Source organism: Agelaius tricolor, unplaced genomic scaffold (assembly GCF_023055355.1).
Source record: "Agelaius tricolor isolate 1412-34295 unplaced genomic scaffold, bAgeTri1.0.p SCAF_9, whole genome shotgun sequence".
In the NCBI taxonomy this organism is placed as follows: Eukaryota; Metazoa; Chordata; class Aves; order Passeriformes; family Icteridae; genus Agelaius; species Agelaius tricolor.
The window spans coordinates 2073797-2099047 of NW_027269269.1; the positions used below are offsets into that span (position 1 = coordinate 2073797).

The 25251-nt window shown below is 40.6% G+C and overlaps 1 protein-coding gene across 3 annotated transcripts in view; it reads left to right on the top strand.

Moving 5' to 3' along the window:
- The window catches only part of FLT1 (fms related receptor tyrosine kinase 1), a 108748-nt gene that overhangs the window by 28222 nt on the left and 55275 nt on the right, over nucleotides 1–25251 (top strand). For all 3 annotated transcript variants that reach the window (XM_071433988.1, XM_071433987.1, XM_071433989.1), the window contains 7 exons: nucleotides 2460–2622; nucleotides 2710–2846; nucleotides 4380–4554; nucleotides 6487–6604; nucleotides 8511–8680; nucleotides 9086–9245; nucleotides 23436–23550. In XM_071433988.1, coding sequence (XP_071290089.1) covers nucleotides 2460–2622; nucleotides 2710–2846; nucleotides 4380–4554; nucleotides 6487–6604; nucleotides 8511–8680; nucleotides 9086–9245; nucleotides 23436–23550 — 1038 coding nt within the window. The remainder of the gene's footprint in view (nucleotides 1–2459; nucleotides 2623–2709; nucleotides 2847–4379; nucleotides 4555–6486; nucleotides 6605–8510; nucleotides 8681–9085; nucleotides 9246–23435; nucleotides 23551–25251) is intronic.

The window sequence follows — 25251 nt, forward strand, 5'->3', positions numbered from 1 at the left end:
TGGGGAACCACAGCTTGACTTTAACTCTTGACCATATGTACACACACAGCATGGTGCTGTATTGTGTTAATGCCTCCAGGTACCAAAAACATTCAGCTAAGATGGAGCAAAGAAGGAGGCACAGCCTATACCGAAAATAGTTGCATTTGAAACAAAGTACAAAGAAGGTAAAAGGCCAAGAATGCACTGGGAGCCACAGTGATAGGGTTCACACAGATTAGTATGTAGACAATAAATTCCATGTTTACTGTAGCCGTCGCAACAAGCTGATTCTTTGAATGCCTCTGACTCACTGTTGGTTCCCATCTGAAAGCTATTATTGTGGCTGAATTTATCTTCTGCTGCTTCAGTGGAAGTTTCACTATTTCTTCATAGGTTTTCTACTTCTCTCTGTGATAACCAAATGGCCAAGATTTTTGACAAGGCCTTGAACTACACTGGCTGTGCTCTGCATAGGGGCAGGACCAGATGACCTATGGAGGTTCCTCCCAACCTAAATTATTGTGTTATTCTAGGATCCTCTGTCTTGTACCATCCACAGCATGGTGACTTCAGTTTTCTGAAGTTTTCCTTCTCGTAACTTAGTGTTGTGTTATGCTTTCACAGGTGACTGGTGTAAGTTAGTCTCAGAGATGCAAAAGAATTATACAAAAAAGATGTAGCTCTAGTGGTTTTGAGGAGTGTCAGATGAGTAAACTGTACAGGCAAAGATTTGCCTCCAGGATAAGTAAGCCTAATGGACATCCAGACAACTCACAAAATTACAAGTTGCAAAATAGGACTCTTCTGGGTGTTTTGGTTACTTTTGTATTCCTGGAGTAAGGCTAATACAAAGTCAGTAATACATCAATTAAGTAATGAATGTGCAGTGAATGAATTCTGTGGGAAATGCTAGTCTAAGAAAGCTCTCACCCTCTAGCTTCACTTTCTTCCTGAAAACATGTACAGAAATATGTTCAGAAATAGTTTGATTTTCACCGAAGCAGGAAAAGGATAAATCCAATTGAAGCTTATGAAAACATAACTATTAACTAGTTACACCAAAGTTGAAAATGCATTTTGTTTAGAACAGGAATGGCAACAGAGCTTGTAGGGACCAAGATATTGTTGAATGGTAGCCAGCAGGCTGTAACCTAATGGGCTTTACTAGTGTGTGTGCTGCACACACTTCCCTGTGATTTGCATGCTTATTTTAGCATCTTATCCGCTGTTGTAAAGATAAGGAATTCTACCACGTCATTTTGTGCTCTGTATTTATTGCTCATTTGATTCATCATGAACTTGGTTGTTTTGGAGGAAGTGGCATGAGATGAGTGAGTGTGATCTCAAGGGTGTCTTTCTGCACAGGCAGCATCGAGGGTGCCACATTGTAGGGAGAAGCTGTACCCCATGGGAGGGAGACAGACTTCATTCTGCTTCCCCCGGCCTCTGACAGCCACCCATGCTGGCTTTGCTTGTAGGAAGGAAAGGGCTGTCCAGCACATGAGTCCTCTGCTCAAATAAAGGGGAAGAAAGAGATGAAGGGACACAGTGAGACTGGTGCACGGTGGGAAATGATGGACTGCAGGGTGCTTAGTTGATCCAGGGATCTTTCCTTATGACCATAATTCATTTAAACTCTGCTCTGTGCCATCTTTAAAAATATCTTATTTTTACTATTAAAACGGGTGTTATTCAAAGTAGAGTCATATCCAGGCTTTGTACTCATGGCTGATCTCTGTGCTATCCAAATGGTGGCATTTATTCCATCAATAAGGTATAACAAAATAGCATGATCTGAAAATGAGAGGTTTTGTCTGAGATGGCTGTGTTAGGCTTTACTCCTTCAGGTTTTTCTTGATACCTTATTAAAATGGGGCTTAAAGGGCAAAGGATCATAATGTAAAAGGTAACTTGTACTGCTGACAAAATGAACGTTTGATCCCACATGGCAATATTTTTTTTGTTTGTTTTTTAAGTTTTTTAGGCAAAATAAATATGACATGCATGAATTGAATCCTGGCAGGAATTTCTTAAAGCCACAAAATGACAGCAAATTAAGCCCATTTGTCATCTCCGTTGAAAAGTGTGTATTTGTTTCTCTGTGTTGGAACCAGGATACTTAATTGCAAATGTTCCTGGAGATGAGCACTTTAGCTGCCAACCAGGAGCCAACAGAATAGCAGCCTAACTGCTAAAACTAATGGTAGTGTCAATCTATTGTGTCATAAATTACATCCTGTTATAAATAATGAAATCCTGGAAACAAATGCAGCATTCGCATTCTTCACCCAGGTTTTTCCTCTATTTTGTGATGAAAATGTGACTTGAAAAACCCACATTATTAAATGTCATCCTTTTCATATTGATTGGCATTTTTTTGGGTGCTTTTTCCCCCATCCCTTTTTTACTAGGCTACTTTGATTAGAGAGTAGACATGAGGATGAGCTGTTTTTCTGATGTGTGTTTGGCACTTCCAGATTCCACGAGAAACCCTAATCCCTGATGGCAGGACAATAATCTGGGACAGCATGCAAGGCTTCAGAATACCTAAGGCAACTTACAAATTCATCGGGCTCCTGAGCTGTGAGACAACCGTGGCTGGGCACACGTACAGCACCAAGTACCTAACGCACAGAGAAAGTAGGTGGCATTCTCCACCCCCTGCCTCCTAGAAAGCACCCTGCCCTGCTGGCATCACTAATTGTTCTCCCTCTTTGCCACGTGCAGCCAACACCATTTTTGACGTTCAGTTAAGCGCCCCACGTCTCGTCAAGCTGCTGAAGGGAGACAGCCTAGCAATTAACTGCACTGTCACTGCAGCCTGGAACACCAGAGTGCAGATGACATGGACTTACCCTGGAGAGGTGAGTGCTCTGCCTGGAAGGGAGAAATCAGAGGTTTCCCACAGATCATGCTGCATCTAGCATCCCGGGAGGAATTCTGCTTCAGAATACTTGCCATTGTTTGCATTCCATCATTTTGACCCTCGCTAACATGTCTCTTAAGGTTTTATTTTTTTTTCCTTCTGATGCTTAATTTCATAAGTAAACATGTTTACACAATGTGCTCTGGTTATATTGCATAATCACGAGCAAACGCTAGAATTGTTTCATCTCTGGGAGCTTCTTTTCGACCTGATGGAACAAGAGAAATTTATCACCCCATCCCAGGCAGGGGCTCTCTCTTGTGACAAAAAAGTTTCAGTCTTGAGGCTGTCTTCTCAACACATTCATTCCAAAGACTGGCAGACAGTCAGGCACCCGATTTGAGCATGTTTGGAAAAGGTATTTTGATTTAACTAGCCAAAATCTCATTTGTTAAGTGTCAGACGAACAATCCTCTTGTTTTGACAAGTACAGGAATGATCTTGAATGAGCTTCTCCACCCCCCACATTGGGAGCATCCTCATAAATATTTGTCACTTACAGAATAACTGCCAGGGAGTCCGTGTAAAACTGATAAGAAATTTGACATTAGCTTAAGGTTTACAACTCCCATTCCTTTCATGTCAGTTTGATTTATGCTGGTGATTCAAGTCAAGATCATTTATTATGTCACTCATTGTATCTAATCACAGGCTGAAATTATGATTGCATTATACAGGGAAGATTAATGCAATTGTTTATTGCTTACTGTAGCCATTTTCCCTGGCATTTTTTCACCTCAGAAATAAACAACTTAGCAACAAGAAATGCTTTAAATATATTATATTGCTTGTTGCTGCCCTACCAAGCCCTATCTGGGCACCACACTTGTGAAATTGTGCTTTGTTTTTATTTAGATGGTAAATGAAGGGTGGTCAGTGTTTATAAGACATCAACAATGTCCTGGGTTAAATAAACTTTGAGGCCAAATGCTGAGGGGGAGTTGCAGGAAATAACTCCTCAGAGTCACATTATCTTCAGTTCCACCCTGCTATTCCCTTGCCAAATCTAGTCCCTTTTCCATCTGTAGCATTTCCAGAATTCTCCCCTCCTTGTGTAAATTTCCTTTTCTTCTGTGTGTCTGTTCCCTATGGCACTGAATCCAGGCACCAAACTATGTCCTGCTCTTCATATCACGGCTTCAGGGACTTTTAGGAGCAGTGCTGGACAATGGCAATGGGGAACTGGGCATGTTGATATGACAGGCTATATAAAAGGGAGGATCTTCCTCCCTCAGATGCCATGATACCTTGGATGAACATAGGGATGAATTGCCCTATAAGGTTGCTTATATTTTTTATTGTTGACCCTCCGGAAATGTTAAGCATCCTTTGCTTATCTGTGCTGTACAAAGACATCTGGGATTTTTTTATTAAGTTATGGTGGAAGTACAGGAAAATAAAAATCTCAGGAAATGCTCATGAAAATTGGTTTGATCGAGCTCTTTCTTGTTCATTTCTTTGGCTCTTATAGACAAGGAGAAGAGGTTCTGTAACGCAGCGTATTGACCAGAAGAATTCAGAGGCCAACATTTTTTACAGTATCCTCGTTGTGGACAGAGTGCGGGACATCGATAAAGGCCAGTACACCTGCCATGTGAAGAGTGGGCCATCCATCAAGGCTGTCAACACAACAGTCATTGTCTATGGTAAGAAGTGGTGCACATTTGTGGAATATTCAGTGTTCCTGTACCAAGGTCAGCTGTGTGATGGTTTTACATTGTGACACAAGGCGGGAGCCATCGCGGGCAGATAAAGGGAAAAGAGGGAGGGAGGTGCTCCAGGAGTGAAAACCTGTGCTATTTCCTCCATGACTGTTTTCTTCTGTTGGCAATAGACATGTTAATGTTCAATTTCATCACTTTTGTCTGCTAAATATTGTGATGGAGCTGTCCTCAGTCAGTTCTAGGAGATACAATCAGGCAAATTCTAGTTTGAGGGGAAAAAAGAAGGTACAAGCATAATTTAAATAGAAGAATCCCACTTCTGCTTCTATGGTACTTATGCATTTCTATGAAAAAATAAACAAGAAATAAATACCCTAACTCTACATGGAGCTGGTAGCTGGTAGCCCATTCAAAAAATGCAAATCATTAATGTGGTTTTACAGCAGGACTCTTGATCAAGTTCCCTATGGTTTGTCTGAGCCTTCTGTGAAATCTGGAAATTTCTGATATTATTTCAAATGCATATGAATAAGGACTTTTTTTGCATCAGGTCTCTTTGGGAAGTGACCTTCTTTGGGACACCCTGTTACAATTAGAACTAGCCAGGATCTTTGGAGCACCATTGGTGTTGAGGCCAAGTGGCTGGTGGGTGTCCTCTACAACAGATGACTCATGGTCAGAATATGGATTTATTACATATTTTCAGCAGTGTATCCTTCCTCTCCTATCTGGAAGTGTGGACTAACTACTCTGTGTTGGTATTCTTAGAGAGAAATTTCAGCCCATTTTCTCTAGAATTTAAGTTCTGGAATAAGGCACTGGGAACACAGGATGAATGCTGATAACCACTTACGTATCTTAAACAGATAAACTGCATCTTTCAGAAAGAGAGGTTTAGATTATAATTTAAATCAGAGAAGTTGGAGATTAAAATTAGAGTCAGAGAAGCTGGGACTGTTGAAGTCAGCCTGCATTCACATAAGCAGCCCCATCTATAGGATACCAATATTGGAAAGAGACTGTATGAATAAAGGTTTGCAAATCAGGGCTGTAACTTTATAACTTAACTTGTGTAATTAAACTAGTTATTTGTCTTGTGCATATTATTTTCAATGTATGTGGTAAATGTGATTAAATGTTGAACTTGTTTAATGGATGTCCATCATCCTTATGCAGTTCATAATGTGAGTAAATATTGCATCCCAGGTACCATCAAAAGGACAATCAAGAATTTTTTATACTTTGAATATTTTATTTTGCACAAGTCGGCAGGAGAGAAAGAGATATTTTCCAATGTATTGTATGAATTTTATGTTTTATTGCCTCTTGGAAAAGCCATCAACTTGGCAGAGAGTTGGAGATAGGGGGCAGAGCAAATGGATAAGAACAAATTCCAGCAGGTTGTTTTTATTCCAGTGAAGTGACAAAGATTTGCTGGTTTGATGAAACAGCTGTTTACCGATGAAGTTTCTGCCTTTTCCTTTGCTATTTCTCTGAAGGTCCCTTAAATCCTCTCTGGAAAAATGTTTTCTTTTGGAACATTCATTGATCCTTGGCCTGTAAGAGTGAAAAGGTCATCTGATCATCCTCAGTTCAGCCTCCCACATACTACAGACCACTTTATATCTTGTGCCCTTTTTTCTGGCTGGACACAATGTGAATTTGGCTAGAGTGTATCTTCTCCAAGCAGATTCACGCCCTGGGAACTACTCTCAGTTTCTTGTATATTTATGGTATTCCTTTATATTTTATAGATCTCTAGGAGATAAGGCTCTATTCTTGCTGCTAACATGTGGGAGCATCAAAATTACTAAAGATAATTTTTATTTGGAGTCACATTTTCTTTAGTAGAGCTACTCATTTTGCAGGGTGAAAATCAGTAATGCAAAGCTATTTTTTTTTATTTTGTTTAAGATAAAATGTTCATTAATTTGAAACGTCGAAGAAAAACTGCACTGGAGGCTGTAGCTGGAAGAAAATCTTATCGTTTGTCAATGAAAGTGAAGGCATTTCCCTCTCCAGAGGTTATATGGTAGGACAACAGTTACTTACACATGTTCATCCTGGACCTCTTTTTATAATAGAGTTGGGGAGGGTCTTTTTGAAGTTTCAGAGCTGCCTGGGGTTCTGAGAACATTACTTCCATTTCACAAGTGCAAGAAAGGAGATATGGAAAGTTTAAAGATCCTCAAATAGGTGCGATATGTCTCCCCTTGAAATCAATGGATGCTCTATAGCTAAATATCTCTACCGCTTTGACTGAAGTGTTGCATCCCGCTTTGCTCAGACCTAGATATGAAACCTGAACTTGCTTTTCAGACAGTAAGAGAAAGAAAAGAAGTCTTTCATTAAAATGAATTATTGACTTGAGTCATACAGACATGCACTATTGCAAAAAACTGGAAGTTGGTATTATTATGCAGTGATCTGCAGTTTGTAGACTTACTGCAACACAGCATTCACTGGATCATTCATTTTGTCTCGTGTAAATTGTGTTAAGAAATTTTTGGAACAGTTTTTATTTTTATTAGTCCAATCCACTTTCATGTGCAACAATGTTATCTATTCATGATCTCAAGGATTTTTTTTGTTTAAATAATTTAAAACACCAGTAGCTCTGGCTCAAATAATTGCACTTTACAAAGGGTCTATGACAGGACTGATTAAGAACACAAACTATACATACATGATTAGTGAGAGTTCATGTTACAGCCAGGAATTAATTTTGCTCCAAAAGTGTTGTCTTGTTTTACAAAACCTTTATGCTTATGGCTTCATGCGAAAAACTGAGGGGTGAGTGTGACACTGATGCCAGCCATTTTTACATAATTTTCTGTTTTTCCAGTGTTCGAGTTTATTGACTACACATATAGATCCAAAACTTCTGAACAAAAAAAAATCTCAAACATTGTAACCAATTTTAATTTTTTTATATTTAAAATTGAGGTTGGTCAAACATTGGAATAAATAGTCCAGAGTGGTGGTGGAGTATCCATTCTTGGAGATACACAAAACCATACTGAAAATGGTCTTGGGCAATCTTCTGACATTGCTTTGTACAGGACATTAGACTAAATGACTTCCAAAGGCTTTTTCAGCTGCAGCTATTTTGTGATTCTGTAAAATACACAAACAGTGAAAAGCCTAAATCCGTAAGTCCTTTGACCAAATTTTAGTGCTTGTCTAATAACAATAAGAGTTTTTTCTAAAAACTTACTAAAAGCTGTGAATCATTTAGATCAAATCCATCATTATAATGAATATATGTTGCACCCTTCTACTAACATCATGTTAACCTTCTTGCAGCTTGTTAAAATGCACTTTACACTGTAGTTTAGACTTCGAAGAAAAATATTTTGCTTCAGGAATCTGTGTGTGAGCAACAGTTAGTACTTTCTACATTGATTTTCTGTTATCTTTAAAAACATTCACTTGATAGCAGGATATCTGATTCTTAAGTGCTTATCTAATCTACTTACTCTTCCTCTTCCTAAAATCACAGCTGTGCTTGGAGTACTGTAATACTTTGTCCCAGGATGTATTCTGAGGTCATAGAGAAATGGCCAGTGCAAGATGATGCAACCTTTAGTTCTGTGACCCACTCTTAGCCAAAATGGTTGCTTTTTAGACTAAATGGCGGTCACAGCCATGAACAACTGGGATCTTCAGAGACAGCATTGCAATTTTCAACAACTCTCAAATACCATAGAGCCCCAAGAGTCAGATTCTTATAAATTTTAATATATAGAATAGTATTCTCTAAAGTGGTTTACAAATATCAGCAATCTTATTTGAAAGGAAAGGACAACCCTGTGGTAAACAGAATCTCAGACTGGAAATCCAATCCCTTCCCAGAAGATTGAGGGATATGATGTAACATGGGTGGTTTAAGCAGAAATGATTTTCAGAATTTTGATTTCTGGAATTCCATGAAACAGGTTAAAAGATGGGCTACCTGCTGCTGAGAAATGTGCCCGGTATGTGGTTAAAGACTATTCGTTAGTCATCAAGGATGTTGCTGAGGAGGATGCTGGAAACTACACCATAATACTGAGCATTCCACAGTGGAACTTGTCAAAGAATCTTACAGTCACTCTTACTGTAAATGGTAAGTTTGCAACATGTTCCCATGTTTCTCCTGAACATGTAAGTGCTCCGTTTTCTCTGAGCTGGATTGTCACCAATCTTGCACACATCAGGGAATTGTGGGTCTTCTTGCTGACTTCATGGACCCAAACTCAAGCCTCAAATGCAGGCTGAAGGATCCATCTTTGAACCAGAAGATGGACGCTGGTTTTCATTAGAAGTGTTTCTGTCCTCTGCAGCCACATATTTGCTCCTGATGACTTGAATGTGTTACTAACCATTTGTGTGACTTAGGACTGCTATTTTCCTTTGTTCTCCTGGGGATTTTTCTTGTTACTCACACTGCAAGAATGTAGTATTTTTATACTCATGCAATATGTTGGAATTAAGCTGGTTTTAATAGCTTTCCAATTTTTGCCCTTTCCAGTGAAACCGCAGATATACGAAAAGGCTGTGTCATCATTTCCTGATCCCAATCTGCATTTACTAGGCAGCAAACAAGTGCTGACATGCACTGTGTATGGTATTCCTCCACCTAAAATTACATGGATGTGGTTTCCCTGTAAACAAAACCATTCTAAAACAAGGTAGGACAACATCTTTACTTTTATTTAGTATGTCTTCTTTTACTATTACACCTAATTTTTTTTTTTTTGCAAGAGTAAAGCTTACTGTAAACATTGCTTGGTTAATAAAAATTGTCTACTTTTAATCGATATAAATTTCGGTGGACATGTAGTCACAATGCAACTTTTTCTCCATCATTATTTGAAAATGGAAGCCAGAGTGGTTATTTAGTATTGTTATTTGGGTTTATTTACAGTTCACTACTATTCATGCATGCAATATTAGTCCAGAAGTGATAATTGCTTCTGCATTTTCATGAGAGAAGACAGTGTCTTGCAAAGTTCACACACTTTCACATGGAGTTTTCCTCCATGCTTTTCTCCACACACAGTGACTCCTATGTGGGGTTTCTTTTGAAATCAACAGAAAACATCGTAGAAACTTCTTTTATGAAGGTCAGATCTGTCCTGTGATATGTTTATTCACATATTCAGTTCAGCAAGCTAAATGTGCCCACCATTCTCCAGATGATATTTTAAAAGGATAAAGAATAAATGGCACTATGCAAGCTTACTTGACGCTGATGTGGTGCTCAACTAATCCTCTTTTTACATTTTAGGGTTTTTTTAATTCTATTTCTTATGATTAGGAGCTTGTGTTGACTCACTTATCCACAGCTCTTCCTGCATCATGAGATCTGACACAAACTTAATGATTAACACTCAACCTCCACAACAGCATTATCATTAAGTTGCTATTGGAGAGCTCAAACAGGGAAGGTATTTGGATCACAGCCCAATCAAGATATTTAAAAACCTGACAAGTTTAACACACAACATTTTCTCAGTTTCAGTTGAAGAATAATCACATTCCACAGGATTTCACTTTTTTAACCCTTTCATAGAACTGAGATTTAGCACCAGGCAAATATTTAAGTATGTGCTTAACTGCAAAGGTCCAAGACACGTCCTTCAACTGAACAGGACATCTCGATAATGAGGGTCTCAATACTAAACATCTCAAACTAAGGATACTAGTGAGTGCTTTGATATCAGTGAGAGAGTGGTCAGCACTTCCCAGAAGCAGAAGTTATTTCGCCGCCCCCGCTATGTCCTTGGGATTATGCTAATGGCTGTCTTTTTGTGCCCTTCTCACCTTCTCACCAAGAGGTGGCACTAGCAATCTCTCCTCTTGCTGGAATAGGTATTACCTGAAATTCTCCATTTCAAGGACAGGTGAGAGCTGCATTTCCTCTGTCTGGTGTGTTACCTTACAGCGACAAGTTGCAAAACTTATTTTTGCAAATAGATGTAAGAGAAGAGAAATCACATCTTTTAACTAGAGAAACCTTGAGAAAGGCATATATGAAAATTTTCAGTCTTTTAGATTTTTTTCAAGAGTTTTACAGCTATGAATAGTCTGGATTGAAATCCAGTGCAGGACTGAAGAAACAGTTGGTTCTTCCTTGGGGGTCGAGGTGGTGCTCATCTGTTGTCAGATATTTCCTTCTGTTAGAAGCACAGGTCTGCACTCCAGCACAGGACAGTGAGTCTTCAGAAGAGGAACTGACATTTGCATGCAGGTGTTCAGTAATGTGCTGAACTGTAGACTCCATTAAATGCTAATTAGGAGTGTGTTTGAGCAGGTGATCAAAGGAGGAACGTAACAATTTGAATCAGCTATTGGCTCTGTTACAATGTTGTTTCCAGACTGGCTTCCAAATTACCTTCATAATTGTTCTGTGATGATTCCCTTTAACCCTCTCCCCTTCCTTCTCCTTTAAGTACTCATTGAAGAAGTATCCTGGAGAACACCATTTTTAATGCTTTGCCTAAAAGGAGTGGGATGATTCCCTCTGAATAATATGACAATTAACTATTGCAGAAAGACAGAAATACCTGAGTAATTACATTTTGTCTCCTGCTCCAGGAAGGGAGCAGAGTGGAGTACCTCAGCAGCTGGCACACCTTGCTCAGGCTGATATCTGTTCAGGTGTTCTCCCTAAAGAACTGGAAAACCCTTTAATCCCACCTGTTTCATTATACTTCCCTCTTTGTGTGATGGGAGGTTTGCCCAAACAAGAGATTTAATGTGTGTGTACCTTGTGCAAGAGATAAGAAACATATCTTGTTCTGCCATTACAGCACTTTTTTATATTTATCTGCCCAATGTCAGGTTTCCAATACTAAAATGTTGCTCTGTTTGTGGTCAGGCAGTGCTTGTTTCTGTACACAGGCACAGATATACCAGGTACTTTAGGCAATGAACCCCACAGGTTACCCTTCAGTGTGAGGTAGTAGAGATTGTCAGGAAATTTCTGAGTCCCATGTAATAGGACAGAGTGTGCACTCTGACAAAAAGATGCTGTTGCTGCAAAGACTTTGCAGGACTCTGTTGGCTCCAAGATCTCTTTGCTCCAATATTTCTTTATATGTGTGCTTAACTTCGCACCACTTGAGCACTGTCTCTGCTAGCTGGGGACTGACTGCCTAAGTTAGATGCTTTTATTTTTGAAGGACTGTTGCCTATGGCCTCCTTTAATAGCAGCTATTAGGTTGTGTGGATACTTCTTTCACTTTATTTTCCAAGCAGTATTTCAGTTACAAAAATCTAAAAATACCTCAATGAATTCCATTGCTTTTAAAAGCAGGTATAGTTCAATGCTTTCTGATTGATTCAATCAATTTGCATAACCCTTCTCTCTGCTTCACTCAGGCCAGTAACTGGAGACTGGCCAAATTAAATAATTTCCATAGTTTCCTTGTAGTAAATAACAATAAAAAAACTGGTAACATTGCTCAACAAAGGTGAATTTTTGAAATGTGGAAATGTGTGAGAAGGGCACAACATCATTAAAAATTCCCTGTTCTTTCTTTTCTGTTACAATTACTTTGCTTAATCTAACTCTTGCCATTAATCAACCTTTTTAGCTAGCTATCTAACTAGATATGTAGGTGGAAAGATTCTCTTCTGATGTTCACCCAAACAAGGAAACATAGAAGAGTCAAGGAAATTTGTGTAGGGCAAAAAAGCAGTATTCTGGGTTTCTTTAAGCTTATGTAGAGCTATTAAATTTAGAGATGGCAGCCAAAAGACAGTAGAAGACACAATGCAAAATAAAATGTAATTTAAAAAATATTGGTCTGTATTAAATGACTGAGAAAATGCTTTTCCAGGGCTATCTTACTGCAGCATATGCTGCTGCTCTGTAGCACATTCCCAGGCTGGGCAGCCCCCAGGTGTTCAGTAGATAGAGGAGAGCACAGCCCTGTGGGACACATCCTGAAGTGCCCAGCAGCCTTCTTTGACTCTTTTCTACCCCTCTGGAGCCATCCTATCCATCCTGAATTTGCCTCAGGCTGGGTTGTCAGCAGAGGTGTGTGGGGGCAGGCAGCAGCAGGGCTTGCTGAGGGTCTCCAGAGCCAGGCAGGTTGGGATCCACCCAAACAGATCAGTTCTGAGGCTGCAGAACAAGCCTCTGCATGCCAGGAACATGCTTGATGTTAATGGTTCTTGACCTGAATCTCTTCAGTAGATTCTGTTTATCTTAAACTGACCTGGCAGAAATTGTCAAGAAAGGCATGTGGGATACTGCTATTGCTCACTGGAAGCACTGGCTAGTTCAGCAGCTGTTCAGTGTTGTTTGGGGCCAGTTTCTCTCTCTGGACATTTCTATGTGGGCAGTTCCAGAGAGATCTCCAACCTCTGCCCAAGGTTTGACTGATTGGCCCTTCAGAAATGGCAGACAGTTGCAACACTGAAATTTTACCATGGGTATTTTAACTCTCCCATCACCTTGCTGCCTCCCTCCTCTTGAGCTATCAGTTTTGTTTAGCCTCAGACTGAATGTTACATTATTATTTTATAACCCTGCCATCCCATCAATCTGTGTTTTTTTGGCTTTTGGTTTTTGTTTTTTTTTTTTCTTTTTTTCCTGTGTGTGTGTTTGCTTGAGAGAAATGTAACAGTATTATGGAGCTGCTTACAAAAGCAAAGTAGATGGGGAAACTGGTACATGATTCTCTGCTCTCCTGACTACAGTGTCAAGATGTGAACTCTACTTGGTGGTAAAACCACCTGATGCTGGGATTGGAGATGGAGGGCTGAATACATGAAGTATCTGGGAAGAAAAAAGCTTGAGGTGCTCCTTGAAACTTTTGCAGAGATACAGAAAGGCTGAAACTATCATACTGACAGTGCATGGCCAGACTCCCAGCAGCTTCAGTGAAAGAGAAGGCAGGCCATGTGTGCATAGCAGTCTAATTGCATTTCTGCGTTGTTTGTGTCAGGGTATTAATAAGGGATTGAAAGGCAGAATCATTAGGATGTGCTTGGATACATGATCTGGGGAAACCAGATTTGGGACGTCAGTGAGGTATGTAAAATGAACAAGTAAAGAACAAATGTTAATTGTACTTAATTAGGAATGTACTGAACCACCCAAATTTAATTGTTGGATGTCTGCAAACATTGATGCCCATTAGTTTGCCCACAGTGACTTGTTTTGTTCCCTGTGCCACCTTCTATTTTCAGGAAGGGAAAGGCTGAGTCTTTGGAGCTGGTATAAGTAGGTCAGATGCCATTAACAAACAGGTAGTTCTAAAATGCCTTTGCTTAATTTGACATGTGGCTGAATCCTCAGCTCTACCTTCACACTGACTGAGGCTCTGGTGGCCTTTGTGCCTTCCACCCTCTGCTACAAGAAAATCATCTTACAGCGATCTAGTAATGTTAAGGTACTTATGGGTACACCAAAAATCCTACTGGCTATTCCCGTATTTTGGTGGGGTTGGGGAAATAGATTAGAGTAAATAAGAGTCAAACCCTGTGGTTTTTTACATAACCTTAAAAAAATGCAGAGGAACTGTCACAGGTGTACATTGCAGCAGCATGGACTTCCAGGGAACTTGAAGCCAAAGGAAAAAAAGGAGTGAAACAGCATCTGATCTGCTTCAGCCTGAATAAGGAATATGCTCAAGTATCTCATTCTGCACTTTCACTGGGAGCCAAAAGCCAATGCTTGCTTGTGAACACATTCTTTCCTCTGAGTAGAGCTAAGTCCTTGTTTTCAGTCACTATTATGGAATTTATAATATTTTTTAATATTTTGTTTGCAAAATGCCATTTGAATCAGATCTGGCACATCCATATGTTTACGTAAGCTTGACAAATACATGCTTTATACTGAGTACAGTTTGCCCCAGTCTGTCCACAGGGTTACACATTGACGAATTTATTCTGCAAGTATAAATTACTTCATTATGGATCTTAGTTGAATCAGAACCTTAAGCTTTCAAGTTTCAATATTGCTAGTTTCCAAATAACTTCAAATGAAATTTTTAAAAAATTAAAACAAGAAGCATTGTATTCTTTATTTTGTCACTGATCAATCTTCAAACATAAGAGCTACAGCAGGATCCAGATGGTCGGGGATACTCTGCTTAGTACCACACTTTTATTCTCACTTGCCTATGTTGGGGTTTTTTTCACTTGGTCTTTCTTTTATTTTTTCCCAGTTTCTTTTTTTTACTTTTGCTGCCTTCACAGGGTGGTCTCTTGGCTTTACTATGTGTAGTCTGACAGCCAGCCTTAAGGAAAAACACTTCAGGGTCACGTATGGTGGGATGTTTCTGCTTGATCTTTTGCTCAGTGTGGCCCAGCCCATAGGAAGCAAAGTGTGTGACAGGCTGCTCGTGGGGACTGCACGACGTGAGCGAGGCCCCGCACGCTGGCAGCCTCCGAGCCAGTGGGGAGTCCCAGCCCGTGGCCAGCAGCCTGCTCCTGCACTAGCAGGGGCTCCTGGCCAAAGGAAGGCACCAGGTCAGGCTCTGCGTGTGCTGAGGAGTGATTATGAATGGAGTGCTATTACTGGATCGAGTACACCTTTTACAAAAATATACAAACTTTAGTTAGCATCCTCTTTCCTTTTGTGTGTACGCCTTTCAAAAAGCCTTTGCAGAAGGCTTTGAACAGGCATGTGAGGTAGGATCGTGCTCAGAAAAAAATATTCAGTTAAAAAATAGAAAACAGAGGTTAAGAGGGAACACCCAGTTCTTGCAGCATAGGGAGGTGATCAGTGAAGTTTTTCAGGAGCCGGTGCTGGGGTCTGTACTTGTCAACACGTTCAGAAATAACCTGGAAAAGGTGGCAAGGAGGTGACAGTGTTTGCTGATGATGACAAGTTGTTCAGATTTGTAAGGATGAGGGGCTGATTGCAATGAAATGCAGAACTCTATGAATCCGGGTATCTGTCTGAGTGAAAAAGTGGCAGGTGAAATTCACTGAAGATAAAACGTGCATGATATACACAGGGGAAAAAAAATCTTGCTTTCGTATGTAAAATACATGTTAAAAAGCTGTTGGCTGATCGTTACTACTACAAAGAGGGATCTGAGTGCTGTGATAGATGGGTTTGTGAAAGTGAACACCACCATGAGCAGCTCAAAAAGAAAATCAAGTGTTAGGAATTACCAGGAAAGAAACAAAGACCACAGTATAGAACACCATGATAACTCCACAAATCCATAAATTATCCGTGTCTTTTATGCTATGAGCATTTCTGATCCTTTCATTTCAAAGGATGCAGCCAAACTGGGAGGTACACCAGGAATAGCATCAAAAAGGATCAAAGGAATTTCAGAGAATGAGAGGAATGTGTGAAGGATGAGCGAGGAGGGAGATCAAGACTCTTGCAGACTGAAAAAGAAGTGACTTGGGAGCTACAGGATAGAGAGTTACAGACTTGTGAAAGATACATGTCTGAGGATCAGTTGTGTATATCTTTTCCAATTCAAGAAGTAGGGGCCATTAGATGAAGACAGGAGGAGCAGAATTTGGAACTGGAAAAGGATTTAGCTCCTCATGTAGTGGATAGCATAGCTGTGAATCTCCTTGCCAGAAGATTTTGGGGGCTTGAAAACTTTCTACAGTCTTGGAAGAGAAGTGTAGAAACAGTCTATATTGTGGGAAGTTCCTGAGCTGATAATAATTGGTGACTGGGGGAGTATTAGAAGGAAATATCTGAAGTTAGTCCCGCTCTTACTCATCCCCAACCATCTGCATATGGTCATTGTTGGTACAGGATATGGGGTAGATGGATCCTTGGTCTTACATCCATGCCTGTCAGTATTTTCTCTTCCTGTTTTCCCTCTAATCAACTCCCCTCTCTCCTTAAAAATGTTTCCCTCCATTCTTTCTCATCCTTTCCTTGTTTTCTGCCTGGACTTCAGTCCCCCACTCCAGTCAGTGGAGAATTGCTCCCAGATCCCTACTTGAAGAGAAGTTGAAAACAAATCATCTTGAAAAAACAAAACCTCAGTGGGTCAACAGCTTGTCTGTCTCCTTTGCTAATCACTGGAAAATGGAAAGGGTGAGAGTTGTGCTTCCAGCTTGTCAGCAAGATGGGCCGTATGGAGGACTGTGTAAATAGGCTACTGAAGAGTTACTCCTTTCTAGAACCAAGAGGATCCAGATAGGACAGAAAAGGAAAAAAGGGGAATTTGGGCTTTCTGAGAAGTAAGGAGTTGTGGATACATGGATTTTGGAATATTATAGACATAAGGTTTTGTCTAAAGTTGAGTGAGCTATTAGAAGTGAGTTGTGCAAGGAAAATAATTTACACTAGAAGGATCTGAACAATATCTTGGACTTTATTTACAGGGAACATAAATTGGAAATAAGAAACTGAGTGCAAGAGTGGACATTGTATGTAGAGGTTTTGTGGACTTTTCTTTAGGATTCTGACTGTTCAACTAAATTGCAAGATCCTCTTCCTTGCAGTACTTCAGACTCTCAAAATCAAACACTTTTTTGCCCTGAAAGAAATTCTGGGTGCTTATGGAAATCTCATGGGATAATTCTATAGTTCCAGTCAACATCCTGCTTCTTTGTGCAAGACATGATTTTTGCTTTTGCACAGAGAAAGTGGAGGCTGAATCACAGTGGCTTCATGGGAGATGAGAGTGAACACAGTTTAGTAAAGGAGGGAAGAGAAACAAGGAAGGAAAGTAGCTTTGGCTGAAATATGATGGTGTTCTGTGTCCATGAAGAATGCTAAGCAGTGTGAAGCAGAAAATTAAAGATCAAAAAGGAAAATATAATCTTCTGATAAGACAAGGTGAGAAAATTTCAGATAATCTCAGTATGTGTGGACACCTGAAAAATGCTGTTATGTTCCCTGGCGGCCAGAGCATTCAAGTGGTGGCAAAGAAGTTGGAAGCAAAAAGAGTTTTTTTGATGACCCTCAGTCTCAGTCATCTGCATTTTTTTGTTGCAAGTAACTGGTGTTGCAGGGTGCTCAGGTGTGCAGTTATAGAAGTGGTTTTTTCCTGTGGAAATCTGAGTGTGGGATGATGAAACACTGAACGTTGGGGTAGGTAAGATTGCTGTTGGCCTTGCGTCTTCTTTTGAGATAGCTCAGATCAATCAGCTTTCCAGGCACCAAACTGGAATAGTTAAGGGCAAGTCATAATGTTTGGAAAGGATGAGTATGAAAGGGAAACACCATCCAATTATCTGGCTGCATATCAGTAATAGCAAGAAAGGCAATGTGCAGCTATCAAATGCTTCCTTTTTTGATAGAGCCATGAAAGTACACAACAAAGCTCTAAATGCCATCTACCCTACTCTTTTCAAAGATACCCCCCAGGAGAATGAGGTTTTGGAACATCAGGGACCTGATACTAAATAAACAAATAAACAATAAACAATGTAAAATATATCCTGTTCCTACCACCTGTAGTTTTCCTCCTAGCTCCACCAATGTGCATGTTAGGGAAGGTGCTTGGGATGAGCTCCCAGCTGCAGTTTTGCCAGTATTTTGACCTCTATCTGATTGGTTTTGACCTAGAGCAGGAGCACCTGGACCATAGCTTCTTAGAATCATAGAATCACATGCATAGACAAAGCTGGCAGGGGGCCAGCACATGTTCTCCTTCCCCCACCCCCATAAAGCACGTTTTACAAACTCCACATGCTCCCTGCTACTATTTTTCCTCTCTGTTTCCTGCTCCAGATTGACTCAATATTCCCAAGGACACGTGGCTACACCAGCCCTGTGCTATCAATCACACAGCACTGGACACTGAGGTGCAGAGCAGGCATGGCCCATGCCATTCAGATTTTTTTTTGGCAACTTGCAAATAAAAAACAATTCCTATGTATTCTTTACAATTCCAGGAATTTCCAGAGTTCCTGTCTTAATGTTAGTGTCATTGCCATTGCCTCTTAAAAGACATGAGTCAGCCCAACCTGAATTTGTAGTAACATTGCCCTCACGCTGTTAGGAATTGCTGCCCTATAAAAAGGATAGCTGCTGAGAAAAGTATGTTGGCTGCCAATAATCACTCTAAAAAATGGGCACTGTTGGTGACAGGATGGTTTCCTCTCCCTCCCAACAAATCTACCCCAGTGAATGAGAGTGTGAGTGAGGCTGCCAGGGGCTTTGCCAAGAGGAATGCTTACTTTCAGAGTTGAATGTTGTTGCAAGTAACTGCAATTCAAGTTACACAAGGCCTCTGGAATCACACAGGAGGGCTTGGGAGGGAGAAGCTGGGAAGACAAGGAGACAGAAGATGAGTATTTTTCCAACTGATCTGTGGATTGAGGCTCTTTCACTGGTATTTATTGTTGCACTGCTTGAACTGAAAACTGCAGTACTGTCTTTGGCACGGGGAAGATGTGTCTGGATGGGCTAGACCTGGGGCTTTCAATCAGAACTGACTGTCATACATGAGGTCAAACCATCCTATGAGTAACTGGACAAATTTTTTACCTCAGCTCCCATGCTCTGCTATAAACACCGAGCAGCTTTTCTTCTGAGACCAATAGTTTCATCTGCAGGACTTCAGCTTGGAGCTGGTTTGCAGTGTGATTTCAGTGAAATACATCAAGATGACATGAAGTACACTCTTACCCTGGAAACTTTTCCCTGTTGATAGTTATAAATACACCATGCTATTGTGCTTGGCATGCTGCATGCTAATAGAAGTGAGGGCTCTGAAACTCATTAGGAAAGGGAACGGGCTGCGGAGCGGAGCGAGGACAGTGTGGAGCGAAGGCTGATCACCACAGCCCTGTCCAGAATAGGCCATGGGAGTTTTCTTATCTCGCTTTGGCAGGAGGTGCTGCTAGCTTCCTGTGCGAAATCACGAGCATATGCTGCTTTCCTCTTGTTGTTTGGCTTCCTCCGCTACACAAGACGGTTCCCAGCACTGTGATTATCTTTGCATCTTCAAACATGGCACACTCTGCTTCCTCAAGGGCTTGATGTATTCTCGAGTAGCAGGCTGGCTCCCCTCCCCCCAGCCATTTCTCCAGGGCCCCCACGGGTGCCAACTCCACACATCACAGACCCTTTATAAAACTGGACTTACCTCTGGTTGCATAACCTACCCCACAGCCTCTCCAAATCCATGTAAATTCCCGAAGCTCTGGGTGATGAGCAGGTCTGACAGCAGAACTCACCCTGCCACAGGCAGAGCCACTCTCACCCCTCTTTCCCCCAGTGCTGGGCTTCTCTGAAAACCTTACAGAGAATAGTGGCTGCTGTTTTTACAAAAGGATAGCCTTTTTCTCAGGCTCTTGGCACAAAGGCCAATGCGTGCCTGTGCGGGTGCACACCTGCAAATGTGCATGCCAGCACGCATGCAAGCATATGGGAAAAACTACTTGGGGTGTGATTAACCCGAGTGCTCTGCTTCTACCAGCCCTCCACCAAGGCAGCAGAGTCTGATTACCTCACTTTGAAGTTGTGTAACTTCTACAAACGTATGTTTGTACACACACCCCTGTTAGTATTTCTTACGTGGGATCTTACACAGGCAGAGTTGCACCCACAAAGCAGAAACATGAAAGGGTCTGCAGGGACACAGGTGAAAGAAATGCATAGAAGTGTTCTGGCAGATATCAGCTTGCTTATCAATCCCTGTGCACACTGTGTGCTCGTTCACTAACCCAGCAGTAACCCTGCTGTAAGATTTCCTGAAGATGCAAAGCACCGAGGCTCATCCCACAGCGAAACATTTCAGGAATTCGTGTACTCTGGAGAGATATCTGGAGTAAGATTCAAATACCTAAAATGCAGTGGGATTTCCCTGCAAACACAGACAGTTCCTGCTAAAAATGCAATGCCCTTGTTATTTTACTGAGTGGGTAGTTTGAAGAAATTGGTAATTTCCTTGAAATCAGAAAAACATGCAGCTGATGTTATGTGAGGACACACTCTATGAAACATCAATCGAGTTAACAGGAAGATGATTGCCTATTTTGGTTCCAGCCAGCATGGATTTTTGTGTTTTCAGTTTTCTCTCTTTCTTTCCAAGCATCTGTGCTTAATGCAAACATTTGGTTTGATGATTACATCTAAGTTCAGCAGAACCCTTTCTCTTTCTGTTACAAAATGCCAGTTGTTAGAAGCTGAGGTCAAGTTAAGAGGCAGGACTTTTGACTCATTTTTCCCTTCCCCATCTCTACCTGATGCTGTTGGCTTAGGCAGCATCTTTCACATGGCACCCCTCGCAGCAGAATGAGGTGGGATGACGGAGTATTAACCTGAATAGCCAGCTCAGGATAGTGGACACAGCTCGTGTGCTGTCCCTGAGCTATTTTAGTGCATTTGAGGTTAAAGTGAAGGGATTTAGCGGCTGATGAGAGGAAGCATCTGGTTCTGCATCCAAAGAGATGAGTCTGAGTCTTGTCCTGGACTCTCTCTGGCAGCCGTGCTGCAACTGATCCATAAACATTTGCTGATCCAGCAGTCAGTGGAGCCGAAGTTGTGTGTACAACAGTACTCACACCTCCAGCTGTGTGCTGTTGGATGCAGCATTCCCAGCTTGATTGTGACTCCTTTTTTTATTAAAACCATGGACAACAGCTATGAAGACTATTCGATTTTCTACTCTAATTGCATTAACATTGTAATCGCCAGTTCGGATATAGAACGGAATGTGATGTCAGTAGAGTTCACATATGCACCTCCAGGGCTAATCTAGCACTTTACATGTGTTTTTCTTGTTATTGTGATGTTATTGTAGTTATGATAGTGGTTTGCATTCTGGTATTAATGAGTAATCAGCATCTCATTGTGCTAAGCATCAACAAAGACGTAGCACTGTCCTCCTCCCTAAGACATGGCAAACTAAATATATACAGTCTTTTTAAGGAATTGTGAGGAAGAGTATAATAATAGCAACTGAGTCTGGAGGTTCCAGAGCTGTAAGAAAGGAAATTGGAGATACTTTTCAGAGATGCACAAGCAGCTTCTGAATATGCATTATGCCTTCTTTGTGTCCTTTATCAAAATATGTGTAAGGACTTCTATGGTAAAGAGTACAAAATTTCAGCACTGTAACAAAGAAACATAAACGCATTCTGTGGGGACAAGAAAAAAATAAATTAGGAGGCACCTTTTAATATGCATGAAGTGGGATTTTGGCATCTCTGTTTTCCTGTACAGATTGCATCCAGTCACAAATGTACTTTTGATACTGCCTGTTTGTGTGTCTGGCATCACAAATTGAGTTTTGATAACTTCTATGGCATGAAAATGTTACCAGCTTAGCCAAATTATCATGCCTTCTGTGTTTTATTCTTGCTACAGAACAAGACTTCTTAAAGCTTCAAATGTGCAAAGTAAATGGCCTCTACCTTTCTGAATAATTTTAACCAATTTTCCTCATCTGAGTGCAACAGGCGCCCTTATTAATGCACCTATCTTTCATTTACGCTGGCGTCAAAAATAATGGATTAGAAGTTGGCTTTTAAACCAGAGTCTGAAAGACGTGATTGTGTAGATAGGGCTTTCCTGCCAGGCTCTTGCTCCCTGTCCTCTCCCCATGCGTGAATTGTCATTGCCTTCTCCTGGCTTTGTTTTTTTTTGTCTTTTCAACACACTGATCCTTTCAGTGCACATTGTGAAATTTGGGCAGCCCAAGTTAGTTTCCATGTCGTTATTTCTTTAAGCTGTAATATCTGCTAAGTCATTGGCCAGTTTGACGCAAAGCTGCACAATTAAAAACAGGCATGTAAAGCTGGTGTACCATTGGTACTCTAAACAACACAAAGTTTACTGTGCAAAGCAAACTGCACAGTTTGACTGAAGGGAAATGAACCTCATTCTTTGGTCAGGATTGCATCACATTCTGTTTTTCAGTCACTCAGCTTTAAAGTTCATTTCTCCAAACAACTGTTATACAAGTCAGAACTATTTGATTACAGATACTACAGCCATTATCTTTCAAATCCAAGGAACATAGTGTATTTGAAAGAACTTCATCAAGCTGAAGGGTTAATCTCTGCCAGTGATGCTGGAATTGAACAAGCAAAAACTAAATTCTGGATGAAAAACTGAGCTAGATATTCTCAAAGAAGAACAGGATCAGGCAACACTTAAGAAGCATTCCAATGTGTTTATCCATGTGTACCAAATCAGACTCTAAGAAACAAATTATCTCTACCATGACCACACCTGAATGTTCTGATTACAAGCCAATTTGTTGCATAAGGCAAAAACATTTTATCTCTAGGACTTCCATTCATTAAGATGTATTTGATTTTCTTCCAGTTAAATTATCATTTAAATCCCTTTTTCATTTGGGTATAATTCTGTTTAACTTCATTTTGTTCATTTGCAGGATTATGCTTGTTTTTACTGTGTGTCTTGTAATCATTGAGCCTCAGTATTAATATCTTGCTATTTTGCAAACTGAATTAAAGAAATATTCAGAAATTAAAACTGGCATAATCTTTTGTTAAAGCAGAAACAACCTGCACAGAGTAAAAGAGCATCCAATGCATTATGGAATGCATCTTGAAACCAATATAATTTGTCTTGAGTTAAAGGCTAAAAATAGTATGAACTCATGTTTTGGCCATGTCTGAAAACAGGACCATTGGAAATGGGATGTTGGTCTTGTACAGCTCTAGGTTTAGGCTCTGATTGTAAATTCTGGCCTCACGGTTTGCAGTGGCTTAAATGTAAACATTTACTCCAGAGAGCTAATATTCAAGGAGTGGATGTGGAAGTGAATCCAATTATCAGGCTCCAAACCTCAAGATTTAATGAAAAGCAATTATACTTTCCTGGTTGTCACAGCACCTGCAGTTTTCCTGACTGATCACTGTTTTCAAAACAATTGTTTTGTGTTATGTGTTGAATTTCTATCCAATTTCTACCACCAAATCAATAACATTTCAACTTTTCTTGTCTTTAGGCATGGATTTTGCTTTTATACTGAAGGATCTTTCATCCTGAAAGCTGGCAGCCACGTAGGAAACAGGATCCAGAGCATCACTGAGAGAACGGCTGTAATAGAGGGCAAAAATAAGGTATGATTCCTAGGAGCAGATAACCTTTCTGTGTGACAGCATGTGTGGAAAAGGCACTGTAAGATGCTATCAAGGTAACAGAGAAGAAGCCAGCATTTTTATATTGTTTGGATTTGAGGACCTGCATACATGCAGATAAGTTTCATACTTGGTATTTATCTGCTGAGTATTTTTTTTCTGGTGGCTGTCATGTAAAAGTAAGTGACATGCCAAGAGAGTGTATCAGTGGGATTCTCTATATCTGCTCTCTTATTCATGGTCTGAAGTATCTTGGGGTACCTCAGAAGCACGGGGCAGGGTTCCAGGCCATCTTTGCCTCATTTTGTGAAATTGCACAATTTCATGTTTTTTCTCCTATGAGAATTAAACTATTTACACTCATTAGCCAACTTATTCACAGATGTGGTCCTAGTTGATTAGATGGCCATGTCTTTTTTGGAATAAATTCTAAAAAGCCAAAAGAATCCAGATTATGGAAGCAAAGTTTAAGAGAAGTCTCAGTCAGAGACAGCAAGATGGGATTTATCCCAGCAGTGTTAGCCATCTGAAGTTAGGTGTTAGGCCAAGCCAAGCATCCTTTTATGGGTCATGGGGACATGCAGGTGATTCTGAAGGGTGTGTGGGCCTGTAGGCCATTGTTGTCTAATGTGGAAGAGAAAGTCCATGAGATTTACTTGCCAAGGGCTAAGGAGGCTTGTCCATCAGTTAAAGCCTCAAATCAAGGATACCCTAGAGCAACTGCACTTCCCTGGGGTAGACATGAGACTGATTTGGTATGGTTGGGCAGCCTGTGCTACAGAGCAGCTCAGGCATCATAACACTGTCACAGAGTCTGTTTTTACAGGCTAGTTTTGTTTGTGGCTGTAATAGCTAAAGAGATTATAAATTTTAAAGCCTATCTTACTCTAGGCCTTCAATTTTTAATGACACCAAAATGCCTTTTGTAATTCTAAGGGCACTGGGGTTAAAGGTCTCTTTTCCATGATGGCTGCCTTCAGTTTCCTGCATATGAAAATGGGTATAAACTGTAGTTATTCTCATGTCAAGGCCCTTTCACACACCAGAATAAATAGGGTTTTACATGCAGCCAAGAATCAGATCTGGGACTGCATTTTCTCCGGCTGTTTTATTATTTAGAAAGTATCACAGGTGTCCATGGCAGCATTCCAGCGCGTGGGAACAGGCTGGATCCCAGGGAGGCATTTGCTCTATTTAGCTGTCCAGCTCTACGTGCCTAAAGATCAAGGCAAAGATGGGAGCAAACAGTTTCCTAGGGTACTCTATCATAGGAAAGCACATGAAAAATGAAACATAAAGAGGGATTTGAAGGAGGAAAGGGAAACCATTTCAGGCACAGGAAGACACAGTCCTGTGCGGGGAATGATGATCCATTCCACAGGGGGAATGATGATCAAGGTGATAAGAATCAATTCTTTTCCAGCAGTCGTATAGCAGTACTATGGGTGCATTCCTGCCTGTTCACAGGGTGCAGAAGGAGCTGTCTAATGACCAGATCTCATTCTTCTTGTGTACCATGCATTTTGGAGACAGCAGAAGAGGAGTGGCTAAAATATCAAAGCAACTTCCAGTCAACAGCAAATAAATTCCTCCCTGGAGGAAGATGCTAATAATGGGTCCTTGCGGTAGAACTGCAAGTCTTTGGCAAGCAGCCCTTTTTAAAAATGTGCCCAGAAATGAACC